This window comes from Chelonia mydas, chromosome 17 (assembly GCF_015237465.2).
Source record: "Chelonia mydas isolate rCheMyd1 chromosome 17, rCheMyd1.pri.v2, whole genome shotgun sequence".
Classification (NCBI taxonomy): domain Eukaryota; kingdom Metazoa; phylum Chordata; order Testudines; family Cheloniidae; genus Chelonia; species Chelonia mydas.
In genome coordinates this window covers 10,588,764-10,610,057 of record NC_051257.2, presented here as the reverse complement: position 1 = coordinate 10,610,057, position 21,294 = coordinate 10,588,764, and the positions used below count along the sequence as shown (strand labels likewise).

The 21,294-nt window shown below is 42.4% G+C and overlaps 1 protein-coding gene across 9 annotated transcripts in view; it reads right to left on the bottom strand.

Moving 5' to 3' along the window:
- RAP1GAP2 (RAP1 GTPase activating protein 2) overlaps window positions 1–21,294 on the bottom strand; it is a 293,053-nt gene that overhangs the window by 54,897 nt on the left and 216,862 nt on the right. Inside the window, exon 1 of one of the 9 annotated variants that reach the window (XM_043531452.1) lies at window positions 4,464–4,631. The exons of the other annotated variants lie outside the window; for them this stretch is intronic. Coding sequence (XP_043387387.1) covers window positions 4,464–4,616 — 153 coding nt within the window. The 5' untranslated portion in view covers window positions 4,617–4,631. Of the gene's footprint in view, window positions 1–4,463; window positions 4,632–21,294 lie in introns of those variants that run through there. 9 annotated transcript variants of the gene reach the window in all.

The window sequence follows — 21,294 nt, the reverse complement described above, 5'->3', positions numbered from 1 at the left end:
CTTTAGCTTCCTCCTGCAATTTGTTTCACCCTATTACAGTCACTCTTGAAATAAAAACACTGAAAGTACTGTACTTGGCTCCCACAGAAAATGCCAGAACAAGGGTCAAAATAAGGCTGAAGGTTGAGAACTTACCCATCCTTATGGCAAAGTGAATATAGTGAACATGACCAATCCATTAGCAGGTGAATAACAATCAGTTGGAATAGCAGCCACTTTAGCATGACTCAGAGTTTGCTTTTCATTTGTGCAATATAATATTTCAAATGATGATCACCTCTTGTTCAACTAAACTATAAAGTCATTTGTTGTCTCAGTTACCTGCCCCAATTTATGTTCAGTTTTACTATGGCTCTTAAGCTATTTTTTCTTATAACACTACCAGTATTGCCAACCTAGTGTTCAAAAATCATGACATTGGCTTAAAAATCACGAGATTGTAAAAATAATGTTTGGGCTTCTTTTGATTTGCTTTCTGGGTTTTGTGCATTTAGGGTTCACATTTTCAAGTGTTTCTCCACAACCAAGGGAGATAGAAACTGACTTACAAACAAAAACACGGAGCTGAGATTCTCACATGATCACACAGAGGCTGGGGCTTTAAGAAAAAACATGAAACTTTACAGGAATTGGCACACTGTAAGCCAAAGAAAAGGACAATATGCCGGCACGCCACTGGTGTTTGCGAAGTGGCCATTTGTGCTCAGAAATCAGGCAGAAAAACAGCTGGCTAGCTACTCAGTTTGTGCATATAAACCTGAGTGTATGAAATTTGCACATAACATTTTCAAACTGGGCTCACAAGACCTTACCTTGTAGGAGGTAATCTTTAAACAACGATAAATGAAAGGAAACAAAGCCAATTAAGATCCATAATACCACCAAGATTAGTATGCAGACTTAGAAACTACAAATGAAGCTTATGCTCAAATAAATTGGTTAGTCTCTAAGGTGCCACAAGTACTCCTTTTCTTTTTACAAACGAAGACAGTTTCAAACAGAACACCTACAAGCCATTACCTTGCAAGATACAAGTCCAGGATTCTGCATTTCGCTGGCTACAGCTGAGGACAACCCTGACACCTTGAGAAATGCAAGGTCTGCTGTGAACGCGGCTCCCTGCGGTGGTTTAGCTGGCTTGGTTTTATGGATAATGGCCTACTTGGCAAATGATCTAAAGAGACCAATGAGTTAGGGACTTTGATTAAAAGTCCCACAAGGCCTCTCACAAAAAGGACTCAACATCAAGCGCTTCACAGCCCCGATCCTACAACTGAAAGCGTGCAGGCAAGCTGTTCCGCCTTCCCAGAGGCCCATTTACTTCTTCAGGGCTGCCTGTGCGCATAGCCGTCTGCCCAGGCACTGAAGTCACCATTTGTTAAAGTTACCCACTTTTCACTCTGACTTTATGGTCCACATAATCACTCCAGCTGTAGCAAGAGAAAAACAGACGCAAACCCCCCTCCCTTCACACACTCTGGAGCTCAGATCTGAGCAGCAAGTGTGTCTTTGTATATGTTTGGAAAGTGCCTAGCACACAGCAGGTGCTGCTGAAGTATAGAGACACAAATAATGACAGTGATTCACTTCACCTTTAAACTAAAGGGGCAATACCAAAATAGTTCCTTGGTTTTATCCACTTTTTTTTTTTAAACTATCTTATCACTTAAAAGAAGCTCCTTTTTCATATATATTCCGATATGTATTAACCCATTCACAGAATAGAGTTAGTGGCTCCAAAGGTACATCGTGCTGGGAAAACGGGACAGAGAGGGGCTGAGACCACTACACGCTGGCTGGTGGAAGTCTCCGAGGTGGCGGATGGATTTCACCTCTAAATCTCACCTCTGCCTTTCATCTGCACCACCCTGGGTTACTTTGGCCCTCCACTTCTGTCACACACAAATCAGCTTGACTTGGGTCAGCAAGTCCTAGGACACTGCTCGGTGGGGAAGGTCAGTCAGAGCCCGAGTCCTATTGAGACTCGGTCCAAGCCCTGTCATTTTGCAGGATGGAAGCAGCTCAAGCCACAGACCTGAGTCAGAAGATCTGCTGTGTGCAGTACGGATGCCTTAGCACGGCTGTGAAAACCGAATCCAGCAGTTGTAAGCCCAGGTTTACTATGCAGTGTGAACACTCAAGCATGGGTTTGGAAACACTGAGTCCACTAGCGCAGGTCCATGGTTTACAATGCAGTGTAGATATACCCTATGCAGCCCGAGTGAATTTGCCCCACATGGGACAAGGACCACATGCTCAATTCACCCTTCATATTTGCAAGTGCCTCCCCATTTGCCTATCAGCTGTCACTTTTGCCTGTGAGGATTGCACACAGGGACAATCGCCTGATCTGCAAGAGCACTGGTGGAGAAATTTGCCCCAAAAGCCTAAATGAGACAGACCTCATAACAAAATATAAAGGCCCCTTCAGCCACAGCCCAATTCAGGCAAATACAGACATAGGCTATTAGAGACATTAGTGGCAAGATTCCAGCAAGCCAGCCAAGCTAAACTAGATTAATGCATCACTTTGTGAATTTTCAGTCATTTGTCATTTCAGATCTTTTGATCAAACAATCCCAGGGTAATTCAATTGAATGGTCAGTTACCCCCAACCCACCCCCACAGGGACCTATCCATCCCTTGTCTAAAAATAGAGACAGGCTACTCATCTGCCCAAAACATGTTTGTAAAATATTGGGACGCTCCCATTAAACAAACATGTGGCTTTTCCAGAATCAAGCAGAGGAGGAAGAATGTCACTAAAGCAGCTTCTCTCTTCCCCCACAGTCTTCTTCATGCCTTTGTTTGCTCACAATGGACAGTAGCCAGAAAACAGCTTGAGCTCAGGAAGCCGGTTACAAGAGGTGTGGGCTAATGGCTGAGAGAGGGCAGGGGCAGTGAGAAGATGCTACAGGTCAAAGGAGGATAATGTGCACGATGGGATTAGCAGCCATGATTCTGCTCGCTGCTCATTAGTGGCTCGAAGAGGTCCCCTAAGACTGGGGAGCACCATGTTGGAGAGAATGGCACTTAAGGCAGCTTTTCAGCAGACTTTGCAGTAAATATCCAGATTTCCAAAAATAAAACACAAGGGTTTTTGTCTAAAAAAGAAAAACCAGAGAGAGGAAAAGAAAACAAACAAATTTTGTACGATCCTTTAGAGAAAACTTATTTGCCAGAGGACAATTTTCACTATAATAATAGCCCAGGGGTTGCTCTAATTTACTCCAGACTGCGAAGGTAACAAGAAGCTATTAGCACAGCCAAGGAATGGAACAACTTCGGGGCAAACCCAGCCTTGCCTATTTTTACAGTGCTGCATTGTCAGAGTGGCAAAAGAGTCCCCTGAAGCCAGGTTATCAAAGAGTCCAATGTCCACAATTGGTGAATGTTGGGTGCTGACCACTTCTGAAAATCTGGCTCCTACGGTGGGTGCTTTTGAGAGTCTGGTCCCACATCACCTCTGTATCAATGGAGGTGGCACGACCCAACCTGAGCCACTTAGAACAGATTTAGGGCCAGAATACACCGGCAGTGTAGTACAAAGCAGTCAATGCCATGTTGCAAGATCTGACCCCCACTCTTTAAAGTGGTGCTCTAGCAGAGTATAATTTTTTTTAAGAAAGTATTTATCTAAAAAAAATTCAAGTGGACAGTATGCCTGTAGCTCTTAGATGTCTCTGCATCCTTAAGCCTGATCATATTATAGCACAAATAAAATCTTCCCATCTTTGATGTTATAGTTAAAACAAATGTACTTTTGTGATTCTTATCAGCATGTAACACTGTCCGCTGTAGCTTCAACTTTAGCAGCTCAGGAAGTCTATACTTCCCCGATTCTTGTGCAACTGGTGTTCCAGAACTGAAGTTACCATATGCCCCTCTCAAAACCTACTGAAAGTAAAATGCCCACAGTGGAAACTAATCTCCATTATTAGCACAGACACGCCAAACTGGTCTAGTAACTTGTACTAGTAGTGGGTTTATAAATGCAAAATGCACAAAATGAAAATCTTTTAATCCATAGCTCGCTCTCTTTCACTTGTAAATCAAAACTCTCCCACTGTTAAACACCGTTCAAGCTAAACTCCAATACCACAGAAAAGGTAAAGAATGCAGAGAGTTAATTTTTACATTTTATTAGGGAAACACAGGTATTCTTTTTTCTCTGCATTAGACGATCTGCGGACTGTTTATAGCCATATCAGCTACCGCTCACTATTTATTTAACTCCCATGGTACACAAACAGGTAAGGTTTTAGTCAACGTGTACCATGGATTCTGAACGATTTAATGAAGAAGAAAAATGTAATTAGCAAATGCCCAGTTTGAAACTCTCCTTGTAAATGACACCCAGAAGGGGTGCGACATGCTGGAAAACGGCAGCTAATGATCCCACATGGTATGCACTGGGGCATACATCTCAGCACCCATCTCCCCCTTTTCAGTGCAACACTTACCAAAAAGTTCCTTAAGAAATCCATCATCTTCTCAACATTCCTCTCCTTGCAACAGCCAGGGAAAACTCTACACACTGAAAGCTGCTGCTGCTGAACTTCCTTATTGTGATCAAATAAGGAGCTCCTGAAGTTGATGCCAGCCTGTTCATCCATGCAGAACTCTCTCAAATCCGTCCCCTCCCTTTGTTAATGTTTCTCCAAGTCAGAGACATGATGGGACTGTTGTTTTATGTGTTAAAGGGTGGGTCAACTCAGAAGGCAATGTGCCCGAAACAGGTTGTGCAGGAAGCATGCTATAGGATTTAAAAAGAAAGAATTCTTTGCCTCAAACTCACATCTTGGAATGGATTCAAACTCCTTCTTTGATGTGACACTCGCACCCACTTACAAGGCAACCTGTAAACTGCAGGTAGATTTGACACTTAAAGAGCGGAGTAGCATTTTAGTAGAGACACACATTGAAGTGATCGGGGGAGGGGAAAATTCCAGGATTATGAGGAGGGGGGAATAACCAGGGGACGTGCAGAGCTGGTTGGCCACATTCTGATCTCACTGGCATACTTCAATGGAGGTAACTCTGCATTTACACCAGTGTAACTGAGAGCAGGATCTGGGCCTTGGCGTGGCTGAGTTCATGCATGGCAGCTAACATACAGCAGTAACAATAAAAAACATTCCCATTTACTTTGCAACTTCCATATGAGAACAGTATCCATCTCCCAGTTGGGAGTTGCAGGGCAATGTTGTTAGACACATTTCACAGGTGGGTAAAGTAAGGCACAGCAAAGCGATATAACTTGGCCAGTCTATCGATCTGCCTCAAGGGTCACCATGACACCCATCACCATAGTATCTAAGTGCTTCCCATTTAAATTAAATCTGCATAGCAAAGACCATCATGGAGTTTTCTCCTCATCTGGAATCATGGTGATGATGGACAGCATCATCAGTCTCATACTGCGAGTAAAGTGGTACAGGCAGGAATGAAGCCCCAGGGTCCCCTGGCCCCATATTCCCAGCACTAAACTTTGGACAATACCACTTCATGTGCTGTAGTGGGACAATGCAGGCATCATTTCAATGGATCCACAGGACAGACTCTATGCCAGGTCTCTAAGACAGTAGCGCCAATGCTGGAAAGGTTTAGTTAGCTGGGGAGGAAAGAACATCATCCTTAGCACTTAGCAAACACAAACTGTCCACCCTTGTAATTCCTGGGAAAAGAAACTGAAGTGAAGGAGGAGATCAGAGCTAGAAGGCATGTAGAGAATCTGACAAATATAATTGCTCTGAATGAGTTAACTGCTACAGCTGTTTCTTTGCTGGCAGCGCACAGTGTATGTAGAATAGCAAAGGAGAGGGGAACCAGATTGTGCTAGAAAAAGTTTTAAAACTCTGCAGAGCCTTCAGCTGGTTTTCACAACTGGAAGGAATGTGAACGTGTGCACCGCTCAGAACAATTTTCAGGAAATCCTATGGTACTTCCACATCCATCTGTCTACAGTGTCCCTATTACCTGGCGTGATCGGGTGCCTGAATGGGCCACACTGGGAATGCCACACTCACACTCAGGACAGACTGCAAGAAATAGGGCAGACAATCCCCCAAACTGGGGTTTACTCTATAATTAGATTCACCAAGCCAGTAACTAAACACCTTCTGTGATATCACACTGATTACAGCCAAGCCTAATATCGTGAGGGTTACTGAAAACCTGATTCCGCACATGTGAGGTTCACCAATCCCAAAGAACTGGACACTTATCCGCAGGTCAATATGAGTCTCAATCGTACCCAATGATCACGCTGATGCCAATCCTGTAGTAACTAAAAACTAAAGATTTCACAGTAAAAGGAAAAAGATAGAAGAGAGTTACAAATGGTTACAAGATCAATATACATACAACTGATTTCCAGTGTTCATAGTTCAGGATCATAGCAGTGACGGAAAGAACTGCTGGCTTGCAGTGTTCCCTCTAATTTTTCCCACCCATGTGCAGAATGAATTTTGTGATGTGCACCAAGATGGAGGTGATGATCACCTTCATAGCGGTGCACATAAAATTCATGTGGTGGGGGTGGGGCCAAGAGGTTTGGAGTGGGGGGGGGGGCTCAGGGCTGGGGCATAGGGTTGGGGTGCAGGGGTATGAGGGCTCTAGATGGGAGTGTGGGCTCTGGATGGGGCTTGGGGTGCAGGAGGGTGCTCCTGGCTATGGCAGGGAGAGAGGTCTCCCCCCAGCTCTCTTTCCCTGCAGCAGCACCTGGGCTGGTGGGGAAAAGTGCTGAGGCCGCAGGATAGGTGCCTCTCCCCTGATCACCACAGGTCCTGGCCAGGGCTGCGTTCATGGAGGGGCACCCCGGCCACGACAGGTCTGGGCCGGGGCTGGGTTTGGGGGAGGGGTGCCCCCGTGACAGGCCTAGGCCAGGCTGCCCCGCCCAGGTTCGGGCTAGGTCTCCCCAGCCGCAGCGGGGTTCGGGCCGGGCCGCCATGGCTGGGTCTAGGTCAGGTTGTTTGGGCCGGGTCACCACAGCTGGGTCCAGCCCACACCACCCCAGCTGCTGCAGCAGGTCCGGGCCGTGGCATAGTTGGGGCCAGGGGGACGATCCGGCTGTGGCAGGTTGGGGTCTGGGCTAGGTTGGGGGAGGGGTGCCCCTTCCCCAGCTGGTCCCTAGGTGGGTTCCCTGAGCACCTGCGCAGTGCTAAATAGGGTTCTGTGAGGCCACGCCACTTACAGGGAACGTAGCTGGCTTGTAAAAGTCTCTCTGGAATCACCCTAGCAGGTCAGAATCCAAAGGCAGCTTGGATGTAAAGTCTGTTAGAGTCTTCCCATGCATTTTCCAGGTTATTCCAAATAGTTATTTGGAAGATCTCCATCCTACGGCTTACACTTTCCCTGTTCAAAGTTTAAGCACCCTAGAGATGCCAGGATCGGGCCTGAGGTTTCTCTTTTATAGCTCGTCTAGCAGGCTGACAAGCCTCCTCACAGAAACTGTTGCAGCAGTGCCTTCCCCCGAGGAAGACCAGGCAGTTCAGGTGGCCTGTGGACCATTGCTTTTTTTTCTAGTTCCTGTGCATACACAGGTAAACTAGTTACTCTCATTCACATAAGGCAATTAGTTGGTCCTCCATTATAACATGGATAGTTACGCTGAAGACAATGTAGACAATATTATCAGTTTTCTGCAGTATCTTACATCTTTGATTTTAAGATTAACTGGACACAGTCACATATATAATTAAGGCAGTTAAGACATGAAAGGGAATTAGCATCTACAAGCTAATCTGGTTACATTGTTAAACTTCTAACAAGATATAGGTAAACACAGACAAATACACATAGTATCTACTCTTAATTTCTAGGACTACAAATGAACGCATTGATGATTGCTAGTCTAACACGTCTCTTTGAAATTCACATACAAGTAGATTGTCTTAATTACAATTATAATGCCTCCTGTTAAATTGTTACGGGTCATGCACAGGTTGGCTGGTCTGTCAGCGTCACACCTAGGCATCTAAACGAGACTAACCCGGCTGCTACTCTGAAATTTAGGAATAACTACTGAAGCAAAATACATTCTAACCACCCCTAATCCAGTCATCTCTAGTCCACACAGTTTACCCCATCTGCACAAAAAAGTAGCCATCTTTCCCTACCTCTCAGCAAAGATTTGATAGCAAAAACGGTCGTGAGTTGCCAAATTACTAAGACTTTATTATTTTACAAGATGCACTACAGGGCATTACTGCTGTCACAAATAATGAATACCCAACTACAGCATAACTGTCAAAGGAAATGAGCAAAGGGCATTTGTCCATGTATCATCCTGGCTTTTCTTTTTACTGAGCTTATTCACTTAATATTTTGCAAAATTCACAGCGGATCCTGCCACGATTGGGAAGTGTCATCAGTCCCTTTGATTGCAGGAGGACAGCTGCCATTCGTTACTAGCGTTCACAATTTAGGGGATGCGTTAAGACCCCCAGCTGCTGTTTGAAGAGCACATTACAGAGCTGACCCTGTCAGCTTTTTACCATCTGCATCTGGCTAGACGATTACAACCTTGCCTTCCGGATGCGGAACTTGCCACTGTTATCCATGCCTCTGTCATCTCAAGATTCGACTGTTGTAATGTGCTGTACACAGGGCTACATCTCAAACCCATTCACAGACTGAAGCTGGGGCAGAACATAGTGGCTCACTTACTGAGCAGAGCATCTCACTGAAGCAAATGCCACCAGTGCGCTGGGACATGGCACTGGCTGTCCAAGGGTCTCCAAGCAGCATGTAAGGTTTTGGTTATGACGTACGATGACGGTTTCTGGTTTTCGGAGTTCACTGATTTCATGGTTTGGGATTTATTTTTAGCCATTTTTGAGTTCTAGGAAGATGTCAACAAATCAGAGGTTTTGGGGGCTCTCTTTTTCTGTATACATATAGTACTGCTTCAAACAGTGCTACATTAGAGTGCACAAGGGAACCTTTAGTGCACACCAGCAAGGTCTGCACGGACCTATTAATGTGCAACACGTTAGTGCACTTTAGAAAGGACACCCCCATAGCAGCAGTCAGTGTGTGCGCCCAAGCTGGACACCCTTCATTATAAAATGGTGGGGGCAACTGGCAGGGCGTTCTTTGTGCAGGCTCCAAGACTCTGGAACTTGCTCCCATCCTTGGCCCAAAATAGCTCGAATGTGGTGACTTTCCGGGTATATTGCAAAGACACCGGTTTTTTGGAAAGACTGAGGGCATGATGAAGGGAGGAGGAGGCTGGCCGGCTGCGTTCCTGTGGAACTGATGATTGTAATGCTGATGAGATTTAATTGAATTGTATAATTAATGATGTTAGGCTGCCTAGAGCCTTGGATAGGTGTCTATTATTTTAAATAAATAAATAAATAAATAAATAGTGCATATTAACAAGGTTCTAGTGTACTGCTAAAAAAGATACTGCTGAACCATAATGAAAACTACAATTACATAAGATGGATTCAGGAACTAATAGCTCTGATGGTCCCTTTGGGTACCATCAGCAGGAACCAACATCTTTGCCAGCTAGCTGGCCAGTTGCCTCTGGACTTCCTCAAAACAGAGGTACTTCCTACAAAGCCAGCCAATTATGGTTGCATAATCAGTTATAACAATGGTTGGTGGGAATTTGGATTAGATTGGGACCAATTAATGCCATGAATATGCAGCTAGATCATAGAGTATTTAAAGAGTGATTAAGAAATTACTGCATATGCTCGCAACTAATAATTACTCACTGAGGAGTGGTATCTTCTGAAGCAGCAGTGTCATCTTGTTTCACCTGGTGTTCTGGAAAGCAATTTCCACATCCCATGCGTTCTGGTTTATTCATTCAATATGTTCAGATCAGCAGTGCAAGAGTCCACAACACATTTCTTTGGTCCACTTAAATCAACAGGAGTTATGCCATATATAGTGGCCAACCTGCATTAAAACTGGACTCTGCTTATTTACTAAATTCACCAGTCACCAGAACAGGCTAATCGCATGGAAAGTTCACACTCATTAAAGATTTGAACCAACTTCTACTGAAATCAATGGGAAACTTTTATTTGACATAACAGGGGCTGGAGTGGGCCATAAGGAAATATAATCTACAACAAATTGTTCCCGTCTACAGACCATGGCTTCCTTTTGATGAAAAAATCTCTCCTGAAAGATATAACAGTAGTAGCTACCAAGAGTGGGGACCCATTGTGCGAGGCAATTTACAAACATACAGTGAGACACAGAAGAGCTTACAATTTAAACAGACAAAGAGAAGGAGAAGCAAACTATCAGGGTCACAGAGCAGGTCACTGGCAGAGCTCGGAATAGAACTTGGGTTTTCTGAACCCCGGTCCAGCATCCTAACCACTAGACCATACAGCTTCTCTGAGGTGGCAGGATACACAAAGTCACAAAGTCCACGGGGAAGGTTGGGGCCACCTAAAGAAACTGTAACCTCCTATCCACAAGGGGGGCCCACTGGGGCCCAGTGCAGCCCCCAAAGTGGGTCGCTTTGTCTAGGCTTATTGGGTATAACGAGAACAGCCAAAGGAAATATTAATTCAGCACATGGGCCTCTCCAGCACCCAGCATCAGTCCTATGAAGTCTTGACTACAATCTAAAGCTCCTCTCCCTACTGAAAATCCAAGGATCGTCATGCAATGGTAATGCCTCTTTCCCTCCAACAAAGTGAAATCCACACACACCCCCATATGGTCTGGGGGAAACTAGCTCCATATCCAAATGGAAATCCAGAGAATTTTCGCATGGTTTCTTATTAGTATTTTTGAATGAAGTGGCTGTTTGTGAGGGAACTCCAACCTTCTCCCAGAAGAAGGCACATGGGGCCTGACTCTCCTTTTTCTTACACTGCATACGCCTGGAGTAACTCCAACAGCAGCTGCATTGACCTCAATGGGAATTCTGTCTGAGAAACAGCTGTCTCCAGTACCAAATTTTTCCTTTCCCCGTCGTTTCTATGAGAACAGGCTTTGATGTCCCAAATGCAGGCTGGTCACTTTGCTACAGGGACGGACAGATAGAGGAACTGGGTTGTTAGGAAAGTAACTCATTAAAATACAAAGAATCCATGCTCCATAACAACAAGAATATTATAGAAACTTACTAAGTAAAGGTCTTTTCCTTCTTTGTTCTCTTTCTTCAAGTTGCCTCAATTGTAAAAGTCCAATTATACTCACATTCCAGTATTTCCAGCTTCAGATAGTTCCGACAGTGTTAATAGCAACAGCTCATAATTTCCCCACTCTTTCTCCTCAGCATCAAATTAAATCAATCCAGTCTGCATTTGCTGGCAATCAAGAATGCGTAACACTCAATGTAAGTGTAATTCTAGTCTGCATGAATCATGCCCTGTATGTAACAGATTGATAAACAAATACCCATAACATGTAATTTGACAAGGACCATTGTTAAATGTGTTTGTATTCCCCATTTGGTAGTGAGGAAGATAATTATAATTTACAATAGAAGTAATAATAATAATCATAAGAATTAACAATAACATAGAACAGCGGAAGATCAGAAACAAATTCTGCACAATTATGATATACTGAAGACTTCAATTTCTTACATTTATATAGCACCTTTCATCTCAAAGTGTCAGAACCAAAATATACAGGAACCACTTCACCCACTGCTGAAATGCAGCCACCTCTGGGGTGAAAGGCCTCACCCAGGCAGACAACATACCACGTTATTGGAAACTGACACATTTTGACCAATGCCACCAAGGCAAAACCCCCTGCCCGTACCAAAGAAAAAAAGAAAAGTACAGTACCTCAGTGATTAAAAGGGAGGATTGGAAATATATATGGATAACTAAAGTATCCAGAGTTTTAATAGTAAATGTTAAAAAATAAAGCTTTCGAAGAAATATAAACCCTCACACTTCAGGGCATGCATCAGTCAGTAACTTTCTCTTTCTCTCCCATAACCATTTACTGTGGAGTTGCCTCCTCTGATGCAGTTGGAGACAGGTTTTTGGACTGCACGGACTCCTAGAATGTATTCCAGCAGACAGAGCATCAACTTTTAAGGTCTCCTAGGAAAGACACCCTTCTCCCCCATAATGTATATGGAATTTAGTGTATATCCACATTACGTTTGAACACGTAACTACAGAGACTGAAGTACGTTCACACCTAGGGAGTTCCCTCTGGCTCTCTGTTGATTTACATTAGCTTGGGTGCCATGAGAAAAGTTTCTGCTGCTGCTAACCATACAGCATATGGCCCGAATTCAGCAAGGGGCTTAACCACACGCCTAAATTTAAGCATGTATTAAAGTCCATCCTTATTCAGCATATTATTTAAGTGTGTGCTTTCGTGTTTTGCTGAATCAAGGCCTCTTTTCTGTGAATAAGCAGATGACATCAGTTTCCAGTGCAATCCACCCATCATCTTTCATAACCACTAATTTTTTTTAGGAAGCATTTTTTAGGATCCACAACGTCACTTCTTACATTAGCGTCCGTCACTTAAATCAAAGCGAGTGGGGAGGGGGGAAGAAGTTTGAATAAATGAATAGATAAATAAATATAACCACCTTAGTAGCCACAATGTATTTTCAGTGTGCAAATGAACCCAGATCCTACTTGCTAATGATTGTTAGCTTGTCATTAGATTCCATTATGGTGTAGCTGAATTTGATGGATATTCCTCCACCTTGCTTCAGAATGATCATTCTTGTTTGTAATGATTATTACTATTATGGGACAGACTATTTTATGCCTTATTACATAATGTATATATGAATTACAGAGACTAATGCTGCCAGACAATGCCTAAGTATGGTACCTGTAAAAATGAAGCCAGCTTAAAGGTATGATAATATCCCAGTCACGCTTTATTATTAACCACAAAGGCTGGTTGAAAATTTTCTAACAAAACCTTTTCCATTCAGAAAATCGGGTTTTGCCTAAATCAAAATTTTCCACAAGAAAAGATCAATTTCAGCTGAATTTTGTGTCTGGAAAAAAATAACATTTAATTTTAAGTCAACAAACCGAAACAAACAAAATATTTTTATGTGGGAACTGTTGAGACATTTTGTTTCAATTGAAAACATCAAAAAAAATATTTTGACATTTTCCAAATTGAAGTTTTTCTAAACATTTCATGCTGTGAAAAATTTCAACATTCGGACATTTTGGCCCAATTTGGGATGAAAACAAATGTTGAAGTACAGACATTTCCTGTGGCAAGGAAATTCTATTTTTCTACTAGCGCTATTAAACACAAACTACAGTCGCTCATTATTGAAAGACTAGCAATATGAACAAATCGTAATGGAACATGTGCCTATAATGTGCAGGATACATTACACTGCCTATGACAAAATAACCTAACTAAGACATCGGTATCCATACACCTCAAAGAATCATAATCAGGGCTGAATTAAGGCAACAGGGACTGTAGCCGCAAGCCGACACTATAGTCCCATTCCTGTGCCATGACCCTACCTTTTCTGAGGTTGGTACCAGGTTTCAGTTAAGATGAATGGGAGCTAATGTTTCAGGCTGTTTGCAGACTCAGGCATCAGTTACAGTTTGGCCATATTTTCAAGCTTTTTCTGAGGGCTAGGAATCCTATTTATTTTTAAATGAAAGTTGAGATTATGATCCCATCATGTGACTAACAAGGGTGGTCCCTAGTCATTATGCTATACTATAGTGTTTATGTCAATCTTGCTCTTATTTCATTTCACACAGGAGAACACACCGCATGACCTTTAAACCATGAAACAACTTCACCCTGATGTCTGTTCCAGTGCACAAAAAATTAGTCCTTCATTAATCAGGAACCTCTTGTCACTCTTCCCATTACCATACCAATCTTCAAAGATAGCAATAATCAGTTACTAATCAATTTCTGATCTCTTTCCTCCCTCACCTTTTAGGTAATTCACACTCACAGGGAATGTGTACCGCCAATAATGCCAGCAGTGGAGTGTGGTCTCTGAAGACAAAAGTTCCATAGCCTTTTGTCTGGAGAGAGATTTTTGTTAGGGATATTGCTTCAGCAAGTTAGCAGAAAAGAACATGAACATGGTTTAATGATTATTAATTCTTTCTATGATGCTTTGCAAATGCTTGGCACATTACAATTAAGCAAAACGTTCCTGGCCCTGAGGAGTTTCTGAAGGTATGTCTTCACTCGAGCCCCAGAATTCAGAGAGACACACACAGGGGACCAGTGGAGCCCAGGACCAGTGAGGAAACAGGAACTCAGATATGGCTTTGCAGTGGGGCAGCTCACACTTGCGCTAGGTGAACCCAGGAGCTGACTCTGTTAACTGCAGAGAAGCAATCTGTTATTCATCTCATTGCTTGGTGCTTCCATTTCAAGCCATCCTCTAGGGATCCAGTTACCGGCAACAACAACTTGATTCCCCCCCCTCCCACCCCCCACTTTAATTATTACCTAAATAAATACTTCAGGAACACAGAAATCCTGGCAGCAAATGTGGCGTGCACAGGCTAATTGCCCTGACTCAACCCCAGAGTGACATTGCAAGCTTTCAGGCTAACCAGCTCTCTTTCCCACAAGGTGGAGGTCATGAAAACACACAAATCTTTTCACGTGAAGTGTGGGGGGGGGGGGGTTTGACAGGAATACTGTGCCAGCCCAAGCAGTTGAGAAAGCCACTCAATATTTTCACAGGCACTTTAGGCAAAGCAGAGGCTTGGCTTTCAAAAAACAGCTTAGTCAACCACATGTGCTGGAAGAATTCGAGACCCAAGGGCTTGAAAAGTCAGAGATTCCAAGGCAAGGCGGCACTGTTGGGATCATCTAGTCTGACCTGCTGTATCATACAGGCCAGAGAACTTCCCCAAAACAATTCCTAGAGCAGATCTTTTAGGAAAACCTCTAATCTTGACTGAAAAACTGTTAGTGATGGAGAATCCACCACAAGGTTTGGTAAATTGTTCCAATGGTTAATTACTCTCACTGTTAAAAATATACATCTCATTTCCAGTCTGCAACTCACCCTCGTCTCTTAGATCTGTAGTTCTTCCTCCCCAGGAGTCCAGGGTGCTCAGCAGGTTGTAGAGGGAGCAAACACTGGGCTCCAAGAGAACAAATTGTTATTTTTGCCTCGGATGCCAGGTCTGGAAGGCGAATGACCTACATTCTGCAGCTGGAAATTACAGTTCTTCCCCCCCATACACACACACACTACCACCACAACTCCCTCACAAAAGAACACTAGTGACAGTGAGGCTATAAACTCCGCTCAGTGAAAGGGCAGGCAGGGAAGCAGTGAGTCAGAGAAAGTGAGAGACTGGGAGAACAGGGGAAAACAGTGTCTGCCAAGTGGTTTTGCTGCTTCCATATTGCACTGTAAAAATGATTACACACAGGGTACAAAGAGCATTGCTGAATTCAGTTCCCAGGGTTTAACTTTCAGAGATCAGAGCACCCACCACCCCAAACTGAAGTCAACAGCACAGCTGGCCAAAACTTTTTTTTTTTTTTTTAAACAGAAAGTACAATTTTTTGTCAAAATCAGAAGATTCTGAAGACCTGGTCAATTTTGACCATGCCTCTTTCTCAAAGAAAAGAAAAGAAAAGAAAAGAAAAGAAAAGAAAAGAAAAGAAAAGAAAAGAAAAGAAAAGAAAAGAAAAATCAAAACTTTTGTCATTGTTTCAGAAAATATTGCAATTTTCTTTCAAAACTTCTTTCGAACCTTTGGAATTTTATTTCACATTTTATTTTATGGATGTTCTCATTTTTATTATTTTTACATTTATTTATATTTACATTTATATTTTCCTTATTTTATTGTTGTTATTTTTACATTTCATAATAATATGACATAGCTGACATGTTTTATTTTATTTTTAAAATCATTATGGGCAACTGCTACTTAGGATGCTTCTATCCGCTTCTTTTCTAGATCAAAGTGTCTCCTGTTTGTGTCATAGTGAAACAGTTTGACACTGCCGTGGGAGATGTGCTTGCCCAAAGACTCCAGGAGCAGAATTCCGGGCTGTGCAACAATGTGGGATCCTTGAAAAGAAAGGTGCTGTGTAAATGTAAGGTATTACGGGCCAGTTCTTCAGTGTATGTAAACCAAGGCAGGTCCACTGACACCAGGAAAGCTTTGATGTTTTACACTCACTGAGGATCTGGCTGTACTTCTCATGGACTCTGTCTTTATTTTTTCATAAAATAAAACTATTAAAGAGGGCCATAACAACACTGCTTTAACCAGAGGATTTTAAAAAACTTTATATACACTAATTAAGCCTCACACGCTCCCTGTGAAGTAGATGAGTATCCTTGTCCTTACTTCATAGATATATAAATGGAGGCATTAGAGGTGGGCAATCACTGTATCTATAAGCAAAGGCCAGTGTGAACCTTCATCTCAAACCGCCCCATGAAAAAGCGAGGTGGCGTTGCCTAGTGGATAGATCCCGGGAGTGGGACTCAGGAGAGCTGATTCTATTCCCAGCTCTGCCACTGGCCTGCTTGGTGACTTTGGGCAGTCACTTCAGCACTCTGTGCCTTAGTTTTCCCATCTGTAAAATGGGGATAATGATGCTTGCTTACTTTGTAAAGCACTTTACAATCCACTGAAGAATAGCAACTGTAAGAGGTGGGTACTATTAAAACTTTTAGAGATTCAAAAATACATATCAACTTAACCTTTGTATTAGGTGATCTCTCATGCTGAGTAGTTCTCATTCTGTGTGTAGTTCCATCACCTTCAATGTAAGTGCGGCAGAATCAGGTGCTAAGTGATTTACCCCATGTGACGCATAAAGTCCATGGCAGAGCCAAGGCTTGAACACACATCTTCTCAGGCAGAGGTAGGGACTGAACTCAGATATCTTTCCCTGTCCAGTATTTTAACAAGACTATCCTTCCTGGCCCTTCATTTGAGTGATGGAATTCAAAATTCCTAAAACATTCCTCTAGGCCTGTCAAGGTTCCTTCCCCACTCTGAACTCTAGGGTACAGATGTGGGGACCTGCATGAAAGACCCCCTAGGCTTATTCTTGCCAGCTTAGGTTAAAAATTTCCCCAAGGTACAAACTTTGCCTTGTCCTTGAACAGTATGCTGCCACCACCAAGTGTTTTAAACAAAGAACAGGGAAAGAGACCACTTGGAGACGTCTTTCCCCCAAAATATCCCCCCATGCCCTACACCCCCTTTTCTGGGGAAGGCTTGATAATAATCCTCACCAATTGGTACAGGTGAACACAGACCCAAACCCTTGGATCTTATGAACAATGAAAAATCAATCAGGTTCTTAAAAGAAGAATTTTAATTAAAGAAAAAGTAAAAGAATCACCTCTGTAAAATCAGGATGGTAAATACCTTACAGGGTAATCAGATTCAAAACATAGAGAATCCCTCTAGGCAAAACCTTAAGTTACAAAAAGACACAAAAATAGGAATATACATTCCCTCCAGCACAGCTTATTTTACCAGCCATTAAACAAAACAAAACCTTACGCATTTTCTAGCTAGATTACTTACTAACTTTACAGGAGTTGTAAGGCTTACGTTCCTGAGCTGTTCCCAGCAAAAGCAACACACAGACAGCCAGAACCCTTTGTTCCCCTGTCCCCAGCTTTGAAAGTGTCTTGTCCCCTCATTGGTCATTTTGGGTCAGGTGCCAGCAAGGTTACCTTAGCTTCTTAACCCTTTACAGGTGAAAGCGTTTTGCCTCTGGCCAGGAGGGATTTTATAGTACTGTGGACAGAAAGGTGGTTACCCTTCCCTTTATATTTATGACAAGGCCATTATGGGCTCATCTCCAAACTTGAGTAAAAACAAAACACACATAAAAAAGCTTATAAACCCACAGAGGGAAACATGTGATGAGAACAAAGCAGCAACCCTTCTCCACAAAGCAGGTCATAACAAACACATCTAAAGAAGTCCATAAAATGCTCTTTCAGTTTAGACTTGAAGACAACATCCCTTTTGTTTTTATGAACATTTGGCATTTCTGAAGCTTCGTGGCATGCCAGCAAAAAAATCAAATCAGACCACCACCTGCAGCTTGCTAACAAATTAAATGCACTCACATGGTATGTTGCTTCCACAATCCAGTGACCTTGATTACAATGCATAATTTAGACCAGACGCTGGAATCGTCACTTTCACTTAGGAGTAGATGAGTTTGAGATTTTCATCACATTCTGACTCACCTTTCTTAAAGGACAACCACACATTACGTAAAAGATTGTGGAATCCTTTAATCTCATTGCAAAGCAGAGTAAGTCGCTAATCGCTTTTTAATTGCCTTAATTACACAAAGATAAAAACAAATAATCAGCAACGAAACAGGAACCCTGCAGTCTTGCCAGTGGGTCTGATCCTGCAGTAGTTCCTCAAACAAAACTGCTTGGTGATTTCTAGGGGAATTTTGCCTAAATCGCAACAGCAAGATTTCAGAGTGGTAGCTGTGTTTTTTAACAGTAAGATTGGGGCCCATGGTTTGTGACAAGAGCAGATCAGAATTTAAATTCATGAAAAAGGTTGGAGACTTTCACATTTGTTTTAGGGCAGTTCACTTTATTTCAGACATATGGGGCAATGTCTACACTTTTCCCCACGCTGGTTTTCAAGTTTAAGAACTGTTGAAGTCCAAACTTAAGGATATTGCAGGATGTCACCATATTTGTCACAGTAACCTGTGAATTTGCTCAGCACTCTCCCTTAGTTGTAAAGCTGGCGACATGTGCTTCCATGTTGACTGGAGCATGCCGCAGGAGCAATTCCAAAAGTCATCGAGTGTACTCTCCCCTCCTTCTAAAAGACAGGACAGTTAACGGAGTCCTTACATACAGGGGAAAACTCCCAACTGCTTAAAAGAAGGCAAAACAAGGCTCCATTGTACTGCCTGCTATAGGGGATTCCTAAGTGTAGCTGTGGTTGTGCATCCCAACCACAATATCTCCCTGGCCTACGTAAACATCCTGCTAATACTGAGACAGGTATGCGAAGACGGCTATCTTTTTCAGACACACAGCAGATGAGCATCTTGGCAATGTGCACTGAAAAAACAGGGCAGGCAGTACAAGCTTTTATAGTCCCATCAAGATTTTATTGGGCCTATTAATGTCCTAGTACAAACATTTATTTCTGAAGTATCGCATTGACAGTGGTAACACTCTCGAATCTAAATAAAATGCGGCTTTAATTTGGTATGCATGTCTTTAGCAAAGCCGTCTGGAGAGCCATAGGGGGCAAACAGAAAATTAGGAGTGTGAACTATAAAGAAGTGCACAGCAAATGGGACAGAATTTCACACAAGTTAATATGTTACCAGAGGAAACGTGTCTGTGGGTAAATAAAACCTGTCTTAAAGATACAGAGCCAAATTATGCCTCACGTCAGCCCATCACTAGGCTTGGTCTATATATGAATCGAGGAGAAACGATGGTCTTGTGCCTCAGACACTGGTCTGTAGAGCTGGGCAAACAACAGATTTTTTCAGCTCCCTGGCAATTCAACAAAATTGAAAAAAAATTATTTGGGGTCGAAGGAAACGTCTCGTTGGACTCAAAGAGAAACATTTCATTTCAAGTCTAAGCATTTTTAAATGGTTTCGGGCGTTGCTAAATAAAATTAAGTAACATTCCAAAAAAAAGGCATTTTGAACCAAAAACCTGAAATATTTCATTTAGAAAATGTCAGAACAAAACATTTCAATTTTTTCCCCTAAATAAACAATTTGGCAAAACTGACACGCATTTGTGAAATGTTTCCGTGACAATGAATCTGCATTTCTCATTAGAAAAAAGTTTTAGCCTAAAAATGTTCGCCAGCTCTATTGGACTTGGGCTCAGGAACCTGGATTGAGTTCCTGGCTCCCTATATGACCTTTGACAAGCCTCTGTGACTCACTTCTCCATCTGGGGATAATAAATAAGGATAAATAAAGGGATAATAATGCTTCCTTTGTCTGTCTTGCCTATCTAGGGACCATCTCTTGCAATGTGTACTTAACACACCTAACACAAAACGATTTTGATCTTGTTTGGAGTCTCTGGACATTACTGCTGTACAAATAATAAACAATAAAATAATCCCATAAAGCCTATTATTCATATGGCTGCAATGTTTTAAAACAAAATTAGTGCCTGCACCCCTAACCTAAGGCGAGATTTGGACAGTAAAGTATTGGTAGGAACGGAAGACAAACAGTCAAACAAAAGAGAGTCCCATTCAATTACATCACATGAAGGCAGACAACTAAATATTGACAAATTGTATAAGTGCTGTATACAAATGCAAGAAGTCTAAATACTAAAATGGGTGAACTTGAGTACCAGGTATTAAATAATATTGATATAATAGGCATCACAGAAACTTGGGTGGAACAATGATAATCAATGGGACATGGTAATACCAGGGTAAAAATATATATAGAAATGACAGGGTAGGTTGCACTGGCGGAGTGGCACTAGAGGTGAAAGTCAAACAGAGAGTCAAACATAGTAAAAATCTTAAATGAATCAAACTGTACCACAGAATCTCTATGCTTGAACAAGAAAAGTATAGGAGTAGAAATATGCTACTGACCACCTGACCAGGATGGTGACAGTGACTTTGAAATGCTCAGGGAGATTAGAGAGAACACAAAAACAGAAAACCCAGTAATAATGGGGGATTTCAGGTATCCTCATACTGACTGGAAACATATCACTGTGATGCTGGCAGACCAGGTATCAGCTCATGCCAAGGCCTCACTGAACACTTACAAATGCATAGCTGGAAATGCAGAAGCTGGGAATGGGCGACAGGGGATGGATCACTTGGGGATGTATTATTTGTTCTGTTCATTCCCTCTGGGGCACCTGGCATTGGCCACTGTCAGTAGACACGATATTGGGCTAGATGGACCTTTGGTCTGACCTAGTCTGGCTGCTCCTATGTTCTTATGTCAGCATTATCCAAATAGATATTAGACATTAAGTTGATAAGAATGTGTTTAGACTTTATAAAATGCTTGTGGGATGCTACATGTACTGATCTCATTTATAACCTCTATAGCCCATGGTAGAAAGAGCTATAGAGTGTTTGCATTGTAAACCTCTGTAATTGTGTAATTCACCAAACAGGAAAAGCAGCATTAATTCAGGTAAAATGTGCAAGATGGTCCGTTGAAGGAAAACAAGGTAGTGTCAGATCAAAGGAGAGAGGCCCTGTTGCCTGCACTCCTAACTCCCTCCAGGAGGGGGAGACCTAGGGATGAACTCATCCTATTAGTTTTGGACTTTGGCGTGAAGGGGATAAAATCCCTAACAAGGAGAAACTGGATCTT